Genomic DNA, 17,561 nt, shown 5'->3' on the forward strand with positions numbered 1-17,561 from the left:
GACGCGGATACGCTAAATAACACCTTACGCTTACGCACAATCAGTCAGTGTATCACTTGCGAATAACTTTCGCCCGATTAGACTACTATTTATCGTCGATTTTTGAGAAGGAAAAATACTTCACATATACTGTAGCCATTTCTCGACGATTGGCCATTTGCAAATATCGTTCTGACCGTTTCTCGCTCGTTTGCAGACCGTTCCGTTGTTAACGGTGGGTTGACCGCTTCAACACTTGCTGACATTTGTTGCCTGTTCTCCGTTACTCGTGTTTTTTTCATTTTGTTACATTTTCAATTTGAAAAATACTGTTGCACATCCGACGGAAACGTCAGGCCTGTAGGATTAAGAAACATACAAAGTACCAATTTACCGGAGATTCTGACCGTCTCAGGACTCCCTGAGGAGCAGAATATCGGTGGGCAACATAGATATGGGGAATCGTACTTACTCGTGATACCATCACAAACTTCTGCAATTCAGAAGACACCGTAAGGACACTAAATATAGCATATGTTGTATTCTGGAACGTCCGGTCCGGTTGGGGTGTTTCAGAAAAGGGAAGCATATCCTACCAGGAAAATATGCTTCCTGCAGGAAGGCTCGTCCACGACCTCCGACGGCACAAGGTATGAAGGAGCATAACGAACTCGTTGACTTCATCAAGTGTAGCTTAACCTGATGTAGAGCAGGATGCAACCCGGGATGGAGAAGAGTAGCCCTGGATCGGATTGGATATGTCATTGGCTATGTCAGCACAACTTGTTCAACTGTGAGCGGTACAAGAGAAGTTTACAGATCGTGTTTTTCGATTTTTATTGAAATAATGTATTGGGCATTTAGTACTATGGTTATAAAATGCTTACAAATACCATTTACATATGATTCTTTCTACTTCGTACCAGTATTTTCTCTGATTACCGTACCGAACACACCTATCTTTCATATATTGCATGATCAGAGATGTGCACCATTGCCTAGTGTGGACACTCTAATCAGTGCCTTGTCTAATAGCGGATTCACCTATTCGATACCATTTACATCTGTATTGAAATCAAAACTCGTGCTGCATTCGTTTTCTTCATAATCTTACGAAAGTAAACATATTGATTAAATAATAATTATTATAGAATTACTAAAACCCCTTGATGTAACATATTCGCCACAGATATGAAATGACTTGTGTTCGTAATATGCCTGCTACTCAGATTACGAAGGACATCCTTAACAGCCGAAAAGACATGGAAACTGTTAATCTGTTATCAACGTTGCCGTTATCCTCCTTTAAGAAATCTAAAACATGACAAATACGTTCGATTAAAACCGGTTTTTTGTGGTTCGATTACGAGCTTACCCTTAATCCTCGTTACTATCATCGTATGAGGGACTGGTCGGTGAATAGGTAGGACTGGCTGGACTCGAAGGGCTATATCCTTGTGGCGTTGGTGAGTAGGCCGGTGATGAGGGTGAATAAGTTGGTGAGCTGGAAGTGTAGACCGGACTTGTTGGCGAATACCTCGGACTGCTGGGTGAGTACGAAGACATGTTGGGCGAATACGGTGCCGGCGTTTGCGAGTACGACGACGATCCGATGCTGTAGTGATTGCTGCTGCTGCCCGGTGAATGTTGCGGCGATGACGGCGAATAGCTGGGCGACGTAGGCGAATAGTTCGGACTGGTTTGACCGTACTGTGGGCTGGCCGGAGTGTAGTGTGGACTTCCGATGTACGAAGGAGAGGTCGGCGAATAGCTTGGCGATGTGGGCGAATAGTTCGGCGATGAAGGAGAATAGCTGGGGGAAGTGGGCGAATAGCGCGGAGAAGTGGGCGAATAGCGCGGAGAAGTGGGCGAAAAATTCGGGCTGGATGGGGAATAGGATGGAGTGACGGGTGTGAATTTGGGCGTTGTTGGAGAATAGGACGGGCTCGTCGGTGAATACGAGGGACTTGTTGGAGAGTACGAAGGACTCGACGGCGAATATGATGGGCTGGTTGGCGAAAAGACGGGCGATGATGGTGAATAGCTGGGGGAGGTTGGCGAGTAGTTGGGACTCGTCGGAGAATAACCCGGGCTGGGAAAGTTGGACGTGCTCGTCTGATGCATCGGAGACATTGGAGAATACCCTGGCGATGTCGGTGAATAGTTTTGCGTGGCAGAATGGATATTTGGACTGCTCGGCGAGTAGTTTGAGCTTCCCGGCGAATACTGTGGGCTCGGTGGCGAATAATGAGGGCTGGTCGGCGAGTATGACGGTGAAGCTCCACCGGGTGAGTTTTGTGCGTAGTTCGGACTGCTTGGTGAGTATGACGGAGACATTGACGGAGACGATGGTGGATACGGCGACATCGATGGACCAGGTGAGCTCGGTGATCCACGGATTGGTGACCACGACGATGGTGACATTCCGGAAGCGTCCGATTGTGCCGATGGCGAGAAGCTTGGACCACCGGGAGTCATGCCACTAGCCGGCCCCGATGGAGACCATCCTCCGTAGCCCGGAGTGGCGGACTGTTGCCAAGGCGTCATGCTCGGTGTCGCTGCCGAACCGAAGAACATGCCCGTTCCACCCAGGATCGATGTGTGCGGAATTTCCATACCAAGCTTACACTTTTCCGCGTCAAGCAACAAATCGAAACAACCCGTGCCCATTCGGGGTAACTGACCAAGAATGATGTTCTCCGACACACCGCGCATCGGGTCTACCTCTGCGTGGGCCGCCGCATCATTCAACACGTCCACCGTTTCCTCGAATGAACATCTCATCAATGCGCCCGTATCTTGTCGGTTAATACCGTGACGAGTGATGGCCATCAGATGACCCTTCGCTGTCATAACGTCACACAACAGCGCCAGATGGCGATAGTTCACGTACAGTCCGTAGAACTGCAGCACGTTGTTCATTTCCTTTTCGACCGACTTTCGTACCGCCTCAATGCCCAACACGGAGAAGATCTCACAGATGTCGTTACTGTACGTGCGCACCGGGTCGACGTCCCGCTCGCTCAACACCTTCATCATAGAGGTACCGTCCGTTTCCAGCAACCATTCGCCTATCGGTTTAAACTCACCTTCCGGTGTAATGACGATGCGCTTCTTTGCATCCGTTTGTGGCAGATGCATGTATACCTTACCGATCGCTTCGATACCCTGTAGCGTCATGTCCGAAAGCATGTTCGCCTCGATACACCGCAGGAACATGTCGTCCTCCATTTTGTCCATATTTTCTTCCTCACTTTCCTGGAACTTGTTGTCCTCGTTCATGATACGGATGCGCAGCACGAGCTTGTCCGCGTTGTCATCGTTGAAAATACAGTTCAAATCATCCCCAAAGCCGGCATTAATCTTTTCGGCAATTTGCTCCATAGTGAGTTTTTTATCCGTCATGCGCTTACGGTCAAGCTCAATACGCAACAGCCAGGGTGAGATGCGCGTCGGGTCGAAGTCCGGCATCTCGTAGTACACGTTCACGAATTCCTGATCTTCCGCAATAACCGTCCTTTGTGGGTCGGGATCGTAGTAGATTGCCGTGTTGGCCGTTACCTTGCGCAATGTCGTATGTTCCAGTCGGCAAAGCACGTTCTTGGCCTTTTCTGCATCGCGAGCAGCACCGCCCGTGAGAAAGACGGTAAGTGAAGGTGCCTTGGGACGCTTGGAAATGTTGATAATTTCCTTCAGACGCGGCACACCGAGCGTTACGTTTTTGGACGACACACCGGCAAAGTGGAACGTGTTGAGCGTCATCTGTGTGGCCGGTTCACCGAGCGATTGGGCAGCTAAGGCACCCACCATCTCACCCGGGTTGACCTGTGCCTGTTGGAAGCGTGTCTCAATTTCACCAATCAACCACTCGAACGCTTCGTTGTTCAGTCGGAACTCTTCAGCCACGTACTTTGTGCAGAGCGTCGAGCGGACGAGACATTGGAACAGCAAGGTGGCGTTTTCGTTTGCCTGTTTCGATAAACGATCCGTACCGGCCACAATCACACAGCGCTGCAGCAGATCACGCACGCCCTGAATTACCTTCAGCGGGGACAGATCCGTTGGCAAACGTTTGTTGATGTGGAAAATTTTCTGCACATTCCATATCATGCGTTGCAAGTTGCAGGGCAACACAACTTTCGAATCGCCGTTCGGGAAGATTTGCCGTAGTGCCTCTCGATCGCGCAGCAACTGCTCATATTCGGCTTCGATCTCCTGGATGACGGAGGAAGATTCGGTGAGCTCCTTGATGACATCCTCATTAAAGATTCGCCTCAACGTACGTTCATTGGTCGGGTCGAATCGATACCGTTTCTCAAACACTTTGTTCGAGAGCTTGATGGTGGGTAAATTCTGGAACTCGACCGTCTCGCCGCACAGTCCATCCTCTCCGTAACGCAACTGGATAAGCTGTCCAACCGAATTACGCACAGTTCCGTCGTAATTTACCATCACTGACTCCATAGCCTTTATCAAACGACGCTGGATGTAACCGGTTTCGGCCGTTTTGACAGCAGTATCGATCAGACCTTCACGACCACCCATAGCGTGGAAGTAGAACTCGGTGGGTGTCAAACCAGCAAGGTACGAATTTTCCACGAAACCTCGTGATTCGGGACCGTAATCGTCTTTGATGAAGTGGGGAAGTGTGCGTTTGCGGAAACCGAATGGAATACGCTTACCTTCAACGTTCTGCTGTCCGACACAAGCAATAACCTGTTGGAAGAATTTTTTTGCGATTTAGTGATATTTTTTTTTTTGTTTTGTCATTAGAACGGCCAGGTCGTTTCGACCTATTTTTAACACGTAGCCGGATAGTCCGTCCTTGCTACGGGAGATTGGTCGGGATGAGTCCAACTTAAGTCCGGTTCGTTCGTGTGCAGAATGGCGCCGCTACCATCATGCCACCGGGCCGTTCGATTTAGTGACATATATTAGAAGAAAATATTCATCTGAAAACCTACCTGAGAAATGTTAATGTTGGAACCCTTGGAACCGGAAACGACCATAGCTTTCAGATTGTTGTACTCCGTAAGGGACTTCTTGGCCGAGCCACCAGTTTTGTCACGAGCATCGTTCAGAATACGGTTCACCTGATTTTCGAACGTCTGACGCAACGTATTACCCGGCGTCGGTTCCAATTCCATGTTGTGCGCCTTCTGGATCACGCCTATCACGTCCTCCTTGGCTTTCTTGATAGCGCGCTGAATTTCGGCGTAGGTCTGCGGATCAGCAATCGTGTCACCAATACCAATGCTGTGACCCTCCAGCAGCAACCAGTTGTTAACGACCGTTTGAATGTTGCCATAAAACCGACCAGCTATTTCGTGTCCCAGCTCGAGAAACACAATATGCAGCAGCGATCCCGCCGATGTACCGAGTGTCTTCTTGCAGAGAATGCCCATTATCAGATCACCATGTTCGACCATGACTTTCGTGTCACCCGGCGAAATCCACTTGTACGGACCATCGTCCTCCTCGTCCGGGTGTGTGGAATGCGTACGAATCATGTTCACGTTGCCCGGAATGATCAGTGTAAAGATCTGTTTACCCGTCCACAATGGTTTCGGCTTCAGAATGCAAGGCTGTGGCATTTTGCCGTCCCACGTTGGTAAGAACATGAGCAAATTCATCATCTGCTCCTTTTCGATGAACACATCACGCTTGGTCATTTTACGGACCGCCGTCAACGTATCCTGCACAATACCCATGACGGGTTTGTTGGCCTGCGGCGTAATGATCTGTCGTGGAGTAATGTGAATATTCTCGATCTCTGCACGCGTTTCCATTGACTGCGGCACGTGCAGATTCATCTCATCACCATCGAAATCGGCATTGTACGGTGAGGTACAGCTAAGATTCATCCGGAAGGTGGACCACGGCAGCACCTTCACACGATGCCCCATCATACTCATTTTGTGCAGCGTAGGCTGACGGTTGAAAATGACCAGATCGTCATCGCGCAAATGACGCTCTACTTTGTAACCGCACTGCAAATGCAGATCAGATGATTTCGGGTGAAAACGTAAATCGATACGTTCGCCATTGTCGCGCACAATGTACTTGGCGCCCGGGTACTGTGAGTTACCACGGCGCACCAGCTCCTGCATCCGATCGATGTTGAACGGTGTCACCAGCTCCGGGAAGGTCATGTTTTGCGCAACGGATCGGGGCACACCGACCTGATCGATACGCAGATTCGGATCGGGCGTAATGACAGTACGGGCCGAAAAATCCACACGCTTTCCCATCAAGTTACCACGAATACGGCCTTCCTTACCCTTCAGACGTGCTTTGATCGCTTTCAGCGGTTTGCCACTCTTTTGCATCGCTTTTGGCATGCCGGGCATATCGTTGTCAACCAGCGTTGCTACGTGGAACTGTAGCATTTTGATATTTTCCGCAATGACGTGTGCTGCCGCACCGGTTGATTCGTTTTTCTTCAGCTCGTTGTTTGCTTTGATGATGTCGGACAGCTTGTGTGTTAAATCGTCCTGATTCTTCGTGGCACCGAACATAACGACAGCCGGTCGTACGGCCAACGGTGGAACCGGCAGTACCGTGATTATCATCCAATCGGGACGAGCGAACTTTGGATCCATACCGAGCACGAAGCATTCGTCGTCGGTGATGTGCTTCAAAATTTCGTACACCCGTTCTGCCGACACCTGGATCTTTTTCTCCTGGTTCTCATCGTTAACTTCTTTCCACTCGGCCATTAAGTCCAGTCCGGTACGCCGAATGGATGGCTGATAGTGACCACAACCTCCGTGGCCCTGCTTTTTGGTGCCTTCGGGTAAGGGTTCCTTGGTCATGTCCATATCTTCACCACCTTCGCAAATTTTCTTTCCCTTGCACAGATCATACACATATGCAAGGCGCTTGCGAGGTTGGCCTTTCGACTTCAGGACAATCTCTTTGATCTTAGGATTCTGCGGCGAAACGAGCATTTTGGAGCAGTAGAAGCATACACAACGCAAAATTTTAATCGTCTTCGTGATGAACCCAATGTGAAACACCGGTTTGGCAAGATCGATGTGTCCGAAATGTCCCGGGCATTCGGTCATGTTGCCTGCACACGTCTGACAGCGTGACGTACGCTCAATCACACCCTGCCGTGGGTCCATTAGACCGCACAGTTTCGGCCGACCACCTTCCATCGTTTCCGCGTACTGTATACCGCCTTCCGTTACCGACATCCGACGGATTTCATCGGGCGACAGGATGCCGAACTGTACGCGCTTCACCGTGCGCAATGGCGCCTTCGAATCTCCACTCATTTTAACGCCGTTTTATACGTTTTGCACCGAATGGAAGTTTTTTTCTGTTAGAAAAAAGCGGAATCTTGTGACAACGACAAAACCATGACTAAGGTCAACCACAAACACAGGGAAATACTCACATTGTGTTTTCTTTTTCTTCTTCGCCGCACAGCAACAACGACGGGGTACAGCAGCTAGCCAAGGAACAGCCAGTAGAAAAAGACTCCGCTTGCGTAGAATCCACTGTTTCCCGAGCTGCCTTTAGCACTACTCCGTGCCCGGAGTGCTCGGAAGGCTGTTGTCAGTTGTTTTGGGCCGATCTGAACAGTTTGCAGCGCGTAGAAAAGAAAATTTCACTGAGAAAGACAAGCTGCCTGTGATGAAATACACGCGTCCATTTGATGTGAAATTGCGCCGCACACACACACTTCCGCTCATACGCACGCACACCGCCACGCAACTGACAGCTTTCAAAGCACAGCAAAACGCACAGTGGTCGATGATTTTGTATCAAATTGACGAGATATGGTATGGTTAATTCTTTACCGCTCTACGTTTTAATACAGAAAACCCACTAGAAACGATCATTTTAGGTAAAATTCACATATTTTGACAATAGGGTCATTGATATAAACCAAGAGAAACTAAATAATAACCCCAACTGGCCGTTCCAGCAGACAGCATTGGCTCCAACTGACAGCATGCGCTGATGTTTGCCGCTGCGTGCGATTTGACAAGTGTCATTTTTCCAAGCCAAGAATTTTTATTTTTGCATCAAATTCGGTGAAAATTTGTGATTTTAGCGTTTGGCTGGAATTGGTTGTTCCCGAACTGAGCTGATAAACACGGCGGATGTAAGCGGTTCGCGAGCAGCCGAAGGACGCAACGAATTAACGAATACAATGCCGACACCTACGGCAGGTTTGTTGCAAGGCCATTTGTTTTTGTTGTTTCTGGTGAATGTTGTCTAATTTTGGTAATTTGGATTTTCCTCCAGCAACATGGGTAAAATTCTTCACGAATGCGAACATTCCGTCGCCTGCAGCAGCTACGTATGCGCACGTATTTGTCGAAAATCGCATTCAGATGGATATGCTGATGGATCTAAACAAGGAATACCTTCGGGAGATGGGCATAACGACGATGGGCGACATTATAGCGATATTGCGCCACGCTAAAAAAGTTCACGAACAGAGTGCAAGAGATAGGGTTTTATGCGTACCGGATTCGGAAATAACCTTACCGGTGGCCACGGTTTCTGCAACACAGAGTACAAGCTCAGTTAGCAATGGGAAAAAGACGGAAAAAGCTGGGATGACTAGTAAGCGACCGAGATAGAATGATGTTTGCAAGGCTTGTTTTGATTAACCATATCCCTTTTAGGAACCGTGTCAGCAACCATACCAGCGAAGAGCGAATCGAAAGCGCGACGCGTACTGCCGGAACACGAAGGAAAGTATAAAATCACACTCCCTTCCGGTAACACTCCACGAAGTCGCGAGATCCTGCAAAAAAAGACACAGGAAACTAAGCATACACCGAATAGCAGCGTGGCTGTTGGCGCTACCTCAAAAGTAGGTACCAAGCGTAGCAGCATCTTTGACCGACTCAATAATGACAGCGAACCACCGAGCAAAGTGACCCCGAGAGCACCATCACTCCAACACGTAACATCATCCGTCGTCGTATCGAGCTCCATCTTTTCCCGGTTGGGCGATCGACAAGCAGATGCCAACGGAAGTTCCTCCACAGTACGGAGCACAGCATCGAGCATTTTGAAGACTTCCATCACCAACAACGGCACAACATCAGCTGTCACGAATATCCCTCCATCACAGCAGAAGGTTATTCTGATTAAAAAGATGCCCGCCAAAGCGGCTTTACCAACATCATCGGACGAGGATGAAATATGCGCTTATCCAGCATTCGGTGGAAGCGGCATAAAGACTGTCAAGTTTTCCGGGGAGGACGAAGTGCTCGAAATTGCTCCTAGAAAACCCCACAAATCTAGCGCCAGCACACCCGGGAGCCGGTTGAAGTTCAACGAGCAGGAAGTCTCTGTGAAACAGCGCCTCGGAGGTGTAGCTAGAAAGGGAGCCAATTCTACTGCCGGTCCTGTGAATCGAGTACCGTCCTTCCGCGGTACGAAGAAGGTGGTGCACATGAAACCACAACCCAAGGTATCTCCTGTAAGAAGTGGACTGAAGTCAGATTCGATCGGAGCGGCGCGTAGTAAGCAACCGATTAAAGCTCGGCTCAACCTAAGCTCTCAGACTGCCGTCAACGAATCGAAGCTCAGCATTGTGAAGCGGATGGATAGATTTAGCCTCGATTCTAAGGCAACCAACAATAGACGTAGTGCACCGGCTGGCAACAGCAGCGGAACCGTGTTTGATCGACTAGGATATAACCGTAAATGAGCAGATACATCAGTGTTGTTTTAATTTCCCCTCAAATAAATGAATCAACATTTAATACTTGATAAGTCGGTTTCACGTTTGCTTGACTCCGTGGGATGTAATGGGAAAGAATTATTATAATAAGGAACCAGATCTATGGATCTGATAGGCAGTTCTAATCCAAACCTTCAACCGTAACGTATAAATCCAAAGTCCCATTGTCAGAGCTTCCGCTTGCTTTCCTGGATTGTTGTGTACATTGCTGTTGTTATCTTCGTTATCGGCAAATTCCAAAATTACTTTATTGCTGAAGATTGTGACGATTTGCTACTCCGTTCCAGTTGATTGCGTTGAACTTTGTAACGGCATGTTAGTAGCGACGATCGCTCATCGTTTGCGCCTCTGTGCACGGTAGTTGCATTCTTAGTTAGTGTGTAATTTGCGTCTTTGATCATTTGAGGCTAAACAGTCGCAAAAACTAGATAATGGATATCGTGATTAAATTGAACAGCCAAACGGTAGGAAAAGACAAAATCGCAAGGTAAAACAATAATGCGTACCTACGTGTCAGAACTGTTCACTAATCCAAAACAAAACTGAATATCATCTTCCAGGCTGTGTCAATATTCCTGCCGAGCATTATGGGCCAGCAAAGAAGGATCGGAATCGCTCGAAACGATTAAATTGTTGAAACACATTGAAAGCATTTTAAGTTCATTCCGCAAATGTACGTATAAACCTCAACCAGATAAAGGCTTACGTTCTAATTCCTACCATTCCTTCTGTGCTTAGTGCTACGCTTCGGAAAAGGCTTTGAAGTGCTGTACGCTGCAATCGGAAGTCTGAAGTCCAAAGAGCATTGCGACCAACTGTTTATTGTGCTTGGAAAGTTAGCGTCGGGATTTTTTCTGCTAGCCGACCATGTCGTATGGCTATCACGGTCCGGAATAAGCAAAGACATCAACACAGCTCAATGGGTCGATCGTTCGAATCGCTTTTGGTTGATTTCAATCCTGTTCAATCTTTGCCGGGACGCGCAGCAACTGTACCGGCAGTTCGTGTATTACAGCAGATCAAACGTTCGGAATCTACAAAGGACACTGTATGCATTCTACCGCGAAAACCAACCGCTGCTTGTCGACACGCTCAAGAACGTTTGTGACGTATTTATTCCACTGAACGGGCTCGGAATCGTGCTTGTGTCGAATGAAACCATTGGCATGCTAGGAGCAATTTCTTCCATAATGGGACTGTTACCGTTACTGTACCCAAGATTAAAGTTTTAGCGATAAGAGTTAGAAACATTGAAATTGGTGAAAGGTGCGCAATCTGGTGCAGTAAAGTTTGAAATCTATTTGCAGCTGCAGGGATAAATATTTACTCAGGCGTGGGACTTTTTTGTAAAACTATTTTTCACGGACAAATACATAATTTGATACCGATGTACAAGAGAGAATGTTTTTGACCAGACATTGTATAGAGAAATCATATTTTATTAGTTCAATAACACCACTGATAGAAAAGGGACAAGAGAAAAACAAACGGAATAATCCCTGCACAACGTACAAAAGTAGGTTTGTACCGGTAATAAGTACGCAGCCAGTTTACGGGGAATTTTTGACATTTCGCTAAACTACCCAACATTTCATCAAAACAAACAAACAAGCAACGAATGGTGCGTTCCGCATAGTGCACGGTTTACTTATCTCGTTAAAATGTCCAACCGTACGTTAGAAGATTGGGAAGCAATCGCAAACACACTAACGCAGGATGACGCCGCCGAGGAGGACGAGGAGATGGACACACTCGAAGCACTGGAGGCTAAGATGAGCAAAGTTCCCCGCGGCATGTTTGTGAGCGGATGGGATGATCCGGACGATTTGATCGAAGAAGACAAAGATCCCAAAGGTAGATAGTTTGTTTTCTTTACATACAAGAAACTTATACTACAGATTTGTTCACTTATGTTTAGCCAGTTTCGTAAGACACGTGCTGTGGGCGGCCGGTGAAAACAAGCAGGACATTGTAGAAGACATCGTAAGCCGTAATCCGTCCGTGGTGCATGCGGTCGACAGCGATGGTTACACACCGCTTCATAAGGCTTGCTACAATAATAACCGGGAAATGGCCCTGTTTCTGCTGCGATATGGAGCCGATCCGAATGCTCGCACGCAAATGGGATGGACACCATTGCATTCGGCCTGCAAATGGAATAATGCGGCGTGTGCAGCGTTAATGCTACAGCACGGAGCCGAAGTGAATGCTCGTTCAGATGGTGATCAAACGCCACTACACATTGCCGTTACGGTATCGAGCTGTCGGTCAACTTTGCTAACACTTCTCATGAATGGACGGTGTGATCCGGAGCAGCGGAACAATTCGGATGAAAAGGCTGAGCAGATAGCGAAACGTAGTGGTGATTGTTTTCCAATGTTTGCAATGGCTCATTCCGCCTTTACAGTCGAAACTGGCGTGATCGATTAACGAGAGGTCGCTTCAGTAGCTGTCAGGACAATATAATTTCGATGCTACGGTTTAACACAAGTTGATTGGTAAAACAAAGTGTTATCGAAGCAGGTGTGTATTGTTTCTTTCAATCATTATGCCATTATCATGGCATGAAATTCCTTCCTCGAAAGTGATATCATGTAAATTATTATAAAATATAGATTTTTTTTGTAATCATACGTTTCATGTCAACAAAATGCAGATGAACCATTACTAATGAAATTTATTTCATTTATTGGAAAGAAACTCTAAACTCAACTCAATTGCAATGTATCGACCGAAAAATGCATTGAATGAAAACAAAAAAGGTAAATTAAGAAAGATCGTTTATCAGTTCAGTTTCCCTGGCTTATCTGCGTCCTGAATCAATCGTAGGGGCCTGTGATGCGAAAGCCTTTTCTAAATGCGAGACGAATCCAAGCAGGCTCTTTTGCTCAATTCAATCGTTGTTCAATCCAAGCAGGCTTTTTTGAGCGGTGGTTCCGTCCCGTTCCCAGCCGCCTTATTTCTCAGCACTGTCGGTTGGTTGGCAATGTCGCGAAGGATTGCTGCCTTGCTGTGCTCTCCGAATAGACCAGCCAACAGTGCCACACCATATCCGGTCGCACGTTCCCCATTGTGTACCGGTGCGGCCATATCGACATGCATCCAGGTGCCGCTGTACTCGAAACCCAGATGCGCTCCGATAAAAAGTCCGGCACAGCTGACCTGTGCATTGCCCCGATCCATGACGGAGTTTTTCATATCGGCTACGGCCGAATTGAACTCGTTGAAGTGTAACTCTGGACAGTACGGTACCGGGGATAGCATATCACCGGTGCGGCGTCCAATCTCTAATGCCTTGTCTTCCCACTCGTCACTATTTGTAAGGATGGCACCGTGATACTTGCCCGTTGCAATACCCTGCGCCCCAGTAAGGGTGGCCATATCGAGGATAACATTTGCCTTGAGATCACGGTCCGCGTATACCACACCGTCGGCCAGCACCAGCCGTCCTTCTGCGTCAGTGTTGTTAATTTCCACCGTACAGCCCGAATACAACCGGTGGATATCGTCCGGGCGGGTCGCCAAGGGTCCAACGGAGTTTTCCGCCAAACAGAAAACTGCATGCAGATTCTCACGGAAGCCACTCTTGACGGCAGTGTAGAAACCGCCCAAAATAGCAGCGGCACCGCCACAATCCCGCTTCATGCCCGGCATTGCCGTCTTGCCCTTGATGCTAAGGCCGCCCGTATCGAATACGATGCCCTTGCCTACCCAGGCCACCGTCTCGGTAGCACCCTTCGGTTCGTAAGACAGTACGGCCAGTGCAGGAGGATCGAGAGCTGCCTTACCGACGCCGTAGATTCCCCCGAAGCCCTTTTCTTGCAGCTCTTCCCCCCGGATGATCTTCGATTTGAGTCCAAGCTCGAACGCAATTGCTTCCACCTCGGACAGGAATCCGGACACGTTCATTTCATTGCACGGTGCATCAACGATGCGTGCCGTAAGCCGAATACCAACAGTTACGTTAGCAAGCACCAGGACATCTTCTTCCGTAATCTCTGCCTCGGTTGGATTATCTCCGCCCACCAGCACAAACTCAATGTGAACCGTCGGAGGTGGTTCCGCATTAGCGCCCTTCGATGTCTTCCTACTATAAAGCGGAAAAGCTCTCGCCACAGCACAGGCCGACGCTAGTAAATCTTGCTTTTCACACACGATTACAATCGATTCACTGACTCCGGTTGTGTTCGATTGAATTAGCTTCGTGATCGAATGTGCCCTGGAGGCCGTATTGTGCCGGGACGCTTTTAACGGCAGTACGGCAACACGGGCCAGATCGAGGTACAGTGAACACGTGTCAGTCGGTGCCGGATGCAGATTGGAGACTGCCTTTGCATAGGTTTCCCGTTCGACGCGCGGTTCCAGCTTCGGGCTGATCCGCTCGAACGGTAGCTCCGTGAGGTGGCGAAGCTGACCGATGATCAGTACCGGCACGACGTGCGGATCGGTCGTTTGCAACGTCCGGTGAAACTTGAGCAGGCTCATCGTTACCACACTCTTACACTGAAGTGTGGGTGGGTCCCTTAGAAACGGTGCAACAATGGTATAATCTCGTTCAAGTGCTGCAGATTCGTTCGGGAGGGGTACTTAAGCAGAAGAAAAAAGAAACCAGGCAAAAAATACATGAACCCCTACTGTCGGTGGTTCAACTAAACTGTCAAAATTTCGGGCTGTCAAGCACGCGCCGCAAACGGCTGCGTACTTTCCCGATTGGCAGCCGTTACCGGGTTTGACGATAGGCCACGAAATTATCGAAACGTTGAAATTAAAATCTTTTCTTTCAATCAAATTTGCTTGAAATTTGATTAGGGCATTCAAAAAATAGAATAATAGTCAAGTTTTTCCAAGTAAATAAACCAAAACCTCGATAATTCCACATGTTTCGAAACATAAATGGTCGGCATCTATCAAACTGACGTACTGCAGCCATCACGGTCACACTGTACAACCTGCCGCACGTTCTCTATTTGAACCGTTCTCGATTGTATTTCTCCGTAGTGTGCCCAAAACAAAAGCGACCGCGTAAGTGTGTGGATGTCGGTCGTATTCGTGCGTGCTTTTTTTTCCGCTTCTCACCGTCCACCGTCGTTATACCGCGGTGGATTTTCTATTGTTATCGAAGTGAGCTTTTTATGTGTTGTGTGTGTGTTTTTTTTCTTTTAATACGGCCACAATCAAATGGGTTTCCATTGCGGATCAGCTGCTTGCATAGTGGAGTTAGTGTCCAATCGTTCGTTGATGTTTCAAATATTCGATAGCTTTGTGTTTTTTTTTTGTCGGTCTGCAACAGCCTTAGCTTCGCTATTTCACCGAAGATTCAGCTATTGTACGAAAAGCTTGTGAAAAATGTGAATGTGCAGTGAAAAAGAAAGCTGTTGGTTAAATGTTTTGCGTGTGAAAATTAATGCATACACCTCGAAAACTTCAAATTAGAAGCGAAATGCAAGTGTAGGCAAGCGCAACGGGATATTGAACATTCGGGTACGCGTAAAAATCAATAACAACGAAGGGGCAAGCGAAAGCCATCAAAAAGATGAATTTGGAAAAACTCCCACTTTGCCGGATATGCTTCGATAGAAGCGTGGAGTTTCTGTAACAATAATAACATAGCTTTTTCCCGATTCTTTTTAGGTACCTTTTCGTTACTTGCTTTGTCTCGACATAAGGCACCACAAGAAACTTCCAAGAGCTAACGATCTTGAATAGCCAATCTGCTAAAACAAATGAATTCGCTGAACATTGAAGGGACATATTGGATTTTAGGTGTACATGGCTTTATAATCTCACCCCTCTATTTACAACGCATAATGCACTGTGGGCCCACAAGAATATCTTTATGTCGCAGCCCTCAGCAAAAAAAAAAGAAAAATAAAAAATGCAAATCGTTTTCCGAGCTTTTTTTGCATGCCAAACATTTGGTGTGTTGCATTTTTGTCCGTTTGTTACAAGCACATAAAACTTGTTTGCGAATGGGGTGAGTTCTGCAACGTTTTATCGGTAAGTTTCGCCCGTGCATTAAACCCATTACTGCATCTTTCGGATGCTGGACGCCGTAATGAAACAGGTTTTTGATGGATAGGTGATTGAGAGTCTTGTTTTTCTGCCACCTAACTTGGCTGCCGTGTCGTTTTATTCGTTTTTGTGTGTGTGTGTTTTCGGGCACTACAGTATAACACAGTTCTAAAAAAAGAAGTTAGGAACAATAGACGTTCCTGGGGCTCTACGTTGTTCCAGAACTTTTATTCCAGGGATCCAGATTTTCATACATTGCAGCGTGTTTGAAGGATGCAATCGTAATCTAGAGAACTGTTTTCTACGCCAACTTGATAATGCGACCAGAACCGGTAATAAGAAAAAAGATGTTAGGAAAATAAATTCAAGTTAGTAGCAATCGCAACAAGTCTCTGTACGCGAGGTGAACGAAATATGTGTTTGCAAAGTCTGTGGGTCATGTTTTGGTTGCAGTTTTAATAGAATTTGGTGCCTAACGTGCTATCCTCTCGTCCCATTAAAGTAGCCGTGTGGTGTGGGTGATTGAGCCGTTTTGTGATTGATTGAAGAAGTTTCATGTTGTTGCTGCTGTAAAAGAAAGAATATTCATCAATTCACAACGCTCGTGTGTACGTGTGCATAATCTAAATGTCGAGAAAACCGTGAGTTATTTTGTTTCAAATAAAAAAAAAGAAGTAAACCCCATTCGGGAAAGCCGAAAGTTCGAAATAGAAGGAAATTTCGGTGAACCAAAACCGGAAGTGGAAACGACGCGCAACGACCACCAGCAGAACCAGCACCGGGTAAGTTGTGAAGCTTGTCGGCCGGTCAGCTTTTTTGCCAAAAGGGGTGGGTCGGTGTGAAGGGTTGTTTTGTCCTCCTCCGCGGAAACCTCCAATCGACCGTGGGTCGGGAGGTGGATCGTCGTCTTGAATGGGCCTTCCTCCGCACATTTTACATATGGCGTGTGCGTGTGTTAATTGTAACCTCTCTGTGTGTATGTGATTTCGTCTATGTGTTTGTAAAAAAAAAACAGGGGACCGTGCAAAATATTCCATGACAACCAAATGGGTAGGGGGTTTTTGTAACGTTTCCAAGTTACATCGACGCTGTATGGGTTGATGTTAGCAATGCGTTGTTGTTTGATGAGAAAGTATTTTTATTTCATGTGTTACAAAAACATTGCTTTATGGATTATCCTAACCAATGTTCCGTTAGCTGACCACATTTCCATGCTTGGAACTTGGAATTTGTTTCTTTTTTTCGAGAATAGATATATCTTCCAGCTTAACGCTTATATGGTTCTTCTCGCCAAATTCAACATCTTTTAGAGTTATTGTTCGCTTGCATCACAAGTTAAGCTTAGCACATTTATTGATCACAGCAGATAAGCTGCCCACTTTGCTGGTCCGGTTTATGTACTGTACGTGACACTACCTGATGTTCTTCTGCGTGTGTGGGTTGTGTCGTCTCTCGTTCGGTATAGAAACGAACATTCGGTGGTAAAATAGGGATGGGGTGTTTAACACCCTACATCACCCTGTAAAATACGGAATGTGCAGAATCCGCTATCTCCGGCAGGGTTGTACGTGGATGACAAAAGATCCGAACCCAGTCCGCCGCGTGTTCTGTCTGTCGTAAGCGCGGGCTGGCCCATACAAGCGGGCGTTTGAGGGTCCGGTACGGTGTTCGCCATTACATAAACACTGAACCGCCGTGCCTGCCTGTATTTCATTGAGTAGTTTCGCCTGATTTTTGCGGGGGTTGATTCGCTTTCAATGTGTACCCCAGTTAGGCGAGAGGGTGCGATGAAGTGGTTTGGGTGCTGCGCAGTGTGCACAAAGCGTGAGCAAAATCCTCGGGGAACAGTGGCCAA

The 17,561-nt window shown here is 47.3% G+C and overlaps 5 protein-coding genes across 5 annotated transcripts; 3 read left to right on the top strand and 2 right to left on the bottom strand.

Moving 5' to 3' along the window:
* Window positions 1–1,356: 1,356 nt before the first annotated feature.
* Window positions 1,357–7,259, bottom strand: LOC128711032 (DNA-directed RNA polymerase II subunit RPB1). Its single transcript, XM_053805900.1, has 2 exons — window positions 4,944–7,259; window positions 1,357–4,695 (listed from the first exon to the last, which is right to left on the bottom strand). Exons 1-2 carry the CDS (start codon window positions 7,257–7,259, stop codon window positions 1,357–1,359), a joined length of 5,655 nt encoding a protein of 1,884 aa, XP_053661875.1.
* An 884-nt stretch (window positions 7,260–8,143) lies between these two features.
* Window positions 8,144–9,661, top strand: LOC128714690 (uncharacterized protein C19orf47). The gene is made up of 3 exons (XM_053809564.1): window positions 8,144–8,162; window positions 8,239–8,562; window positions 8,625–9,661. Exons 1-3 carry the CDS (start codon window positions 8,144–8,146, stop codon window positions 9,659–9,661), a joined length of 1,380 nt encoding a protein of 459 aa, XP_053665539.1.
* A 464-nt stretch (window positions 9,662–10,125) lies between these two features.
* On the top strand, window positions 10,126–10,926 carry LOC128714987 (peroxisomal membrane protein 11A). The gene is made up of 3 exons (XM_053809869.1): window positions 10,126–10,181; window positions 10,255–10,367; window positions 10,433–10,926. Exons 1-3 carry the CDS (start codon window positions 10,126–10,128, stop codon window positions 10,924–10,926), a joined length of 663 nt encoding a protein of 220 aa, XP_053665844.1.
* Window positions 10,927–11,293: 367 nt separating this feature from the next.
* On the top strand, window positions 11,294–12,124 carry LOC128714331 (ankyrin repeat domain-containing protein 49). The gene is made up of 2 exons (XM_053809207.1): window positions 11,294–11,548; window positions 11,613–12,124. The coding sequence occupies exons 1-2, from the start codon at window positions 11,356–11,358 to the stop codon at window positions 12,122–12,124; spliced, it is 705 nt and encodes a 234-aa protein (XP_053665182.1). The 5' UTR covers window positions 11,294–11,355.
* A 474-nt stretch (window positions 12,125–12,598) lies between these two features.
* Window positions 12,599–14,179, bottom strand: LOC128711775 (probable aminopeptidase NPEPL1). The gene has a single exon (XM_053806662.1). It carries the CDS (start codon window positions 14,177–14,179, stop codon window positions 12,599–12,601), a length of 1,581 nt encoding a protein of 526 aa, XP_053662637.1.
* Window positions 14,180–17,561: the final 3,382 nt, after the last annotated feature.

Source organism: Anopheles marshallii, chromosome 3 (genome assembly GCF_943734725.1).
Source record: "Anopheles marshallii chromosome 3, idAnoMarsDA_429_01, whole genome shotgun sequence".
Taxonomy (NCBI): Eukaryota; Metazoa; Arthropoda; class Insecta; order Diptera; family Culicidae; genus Anopheles; species Anopheles marshallii.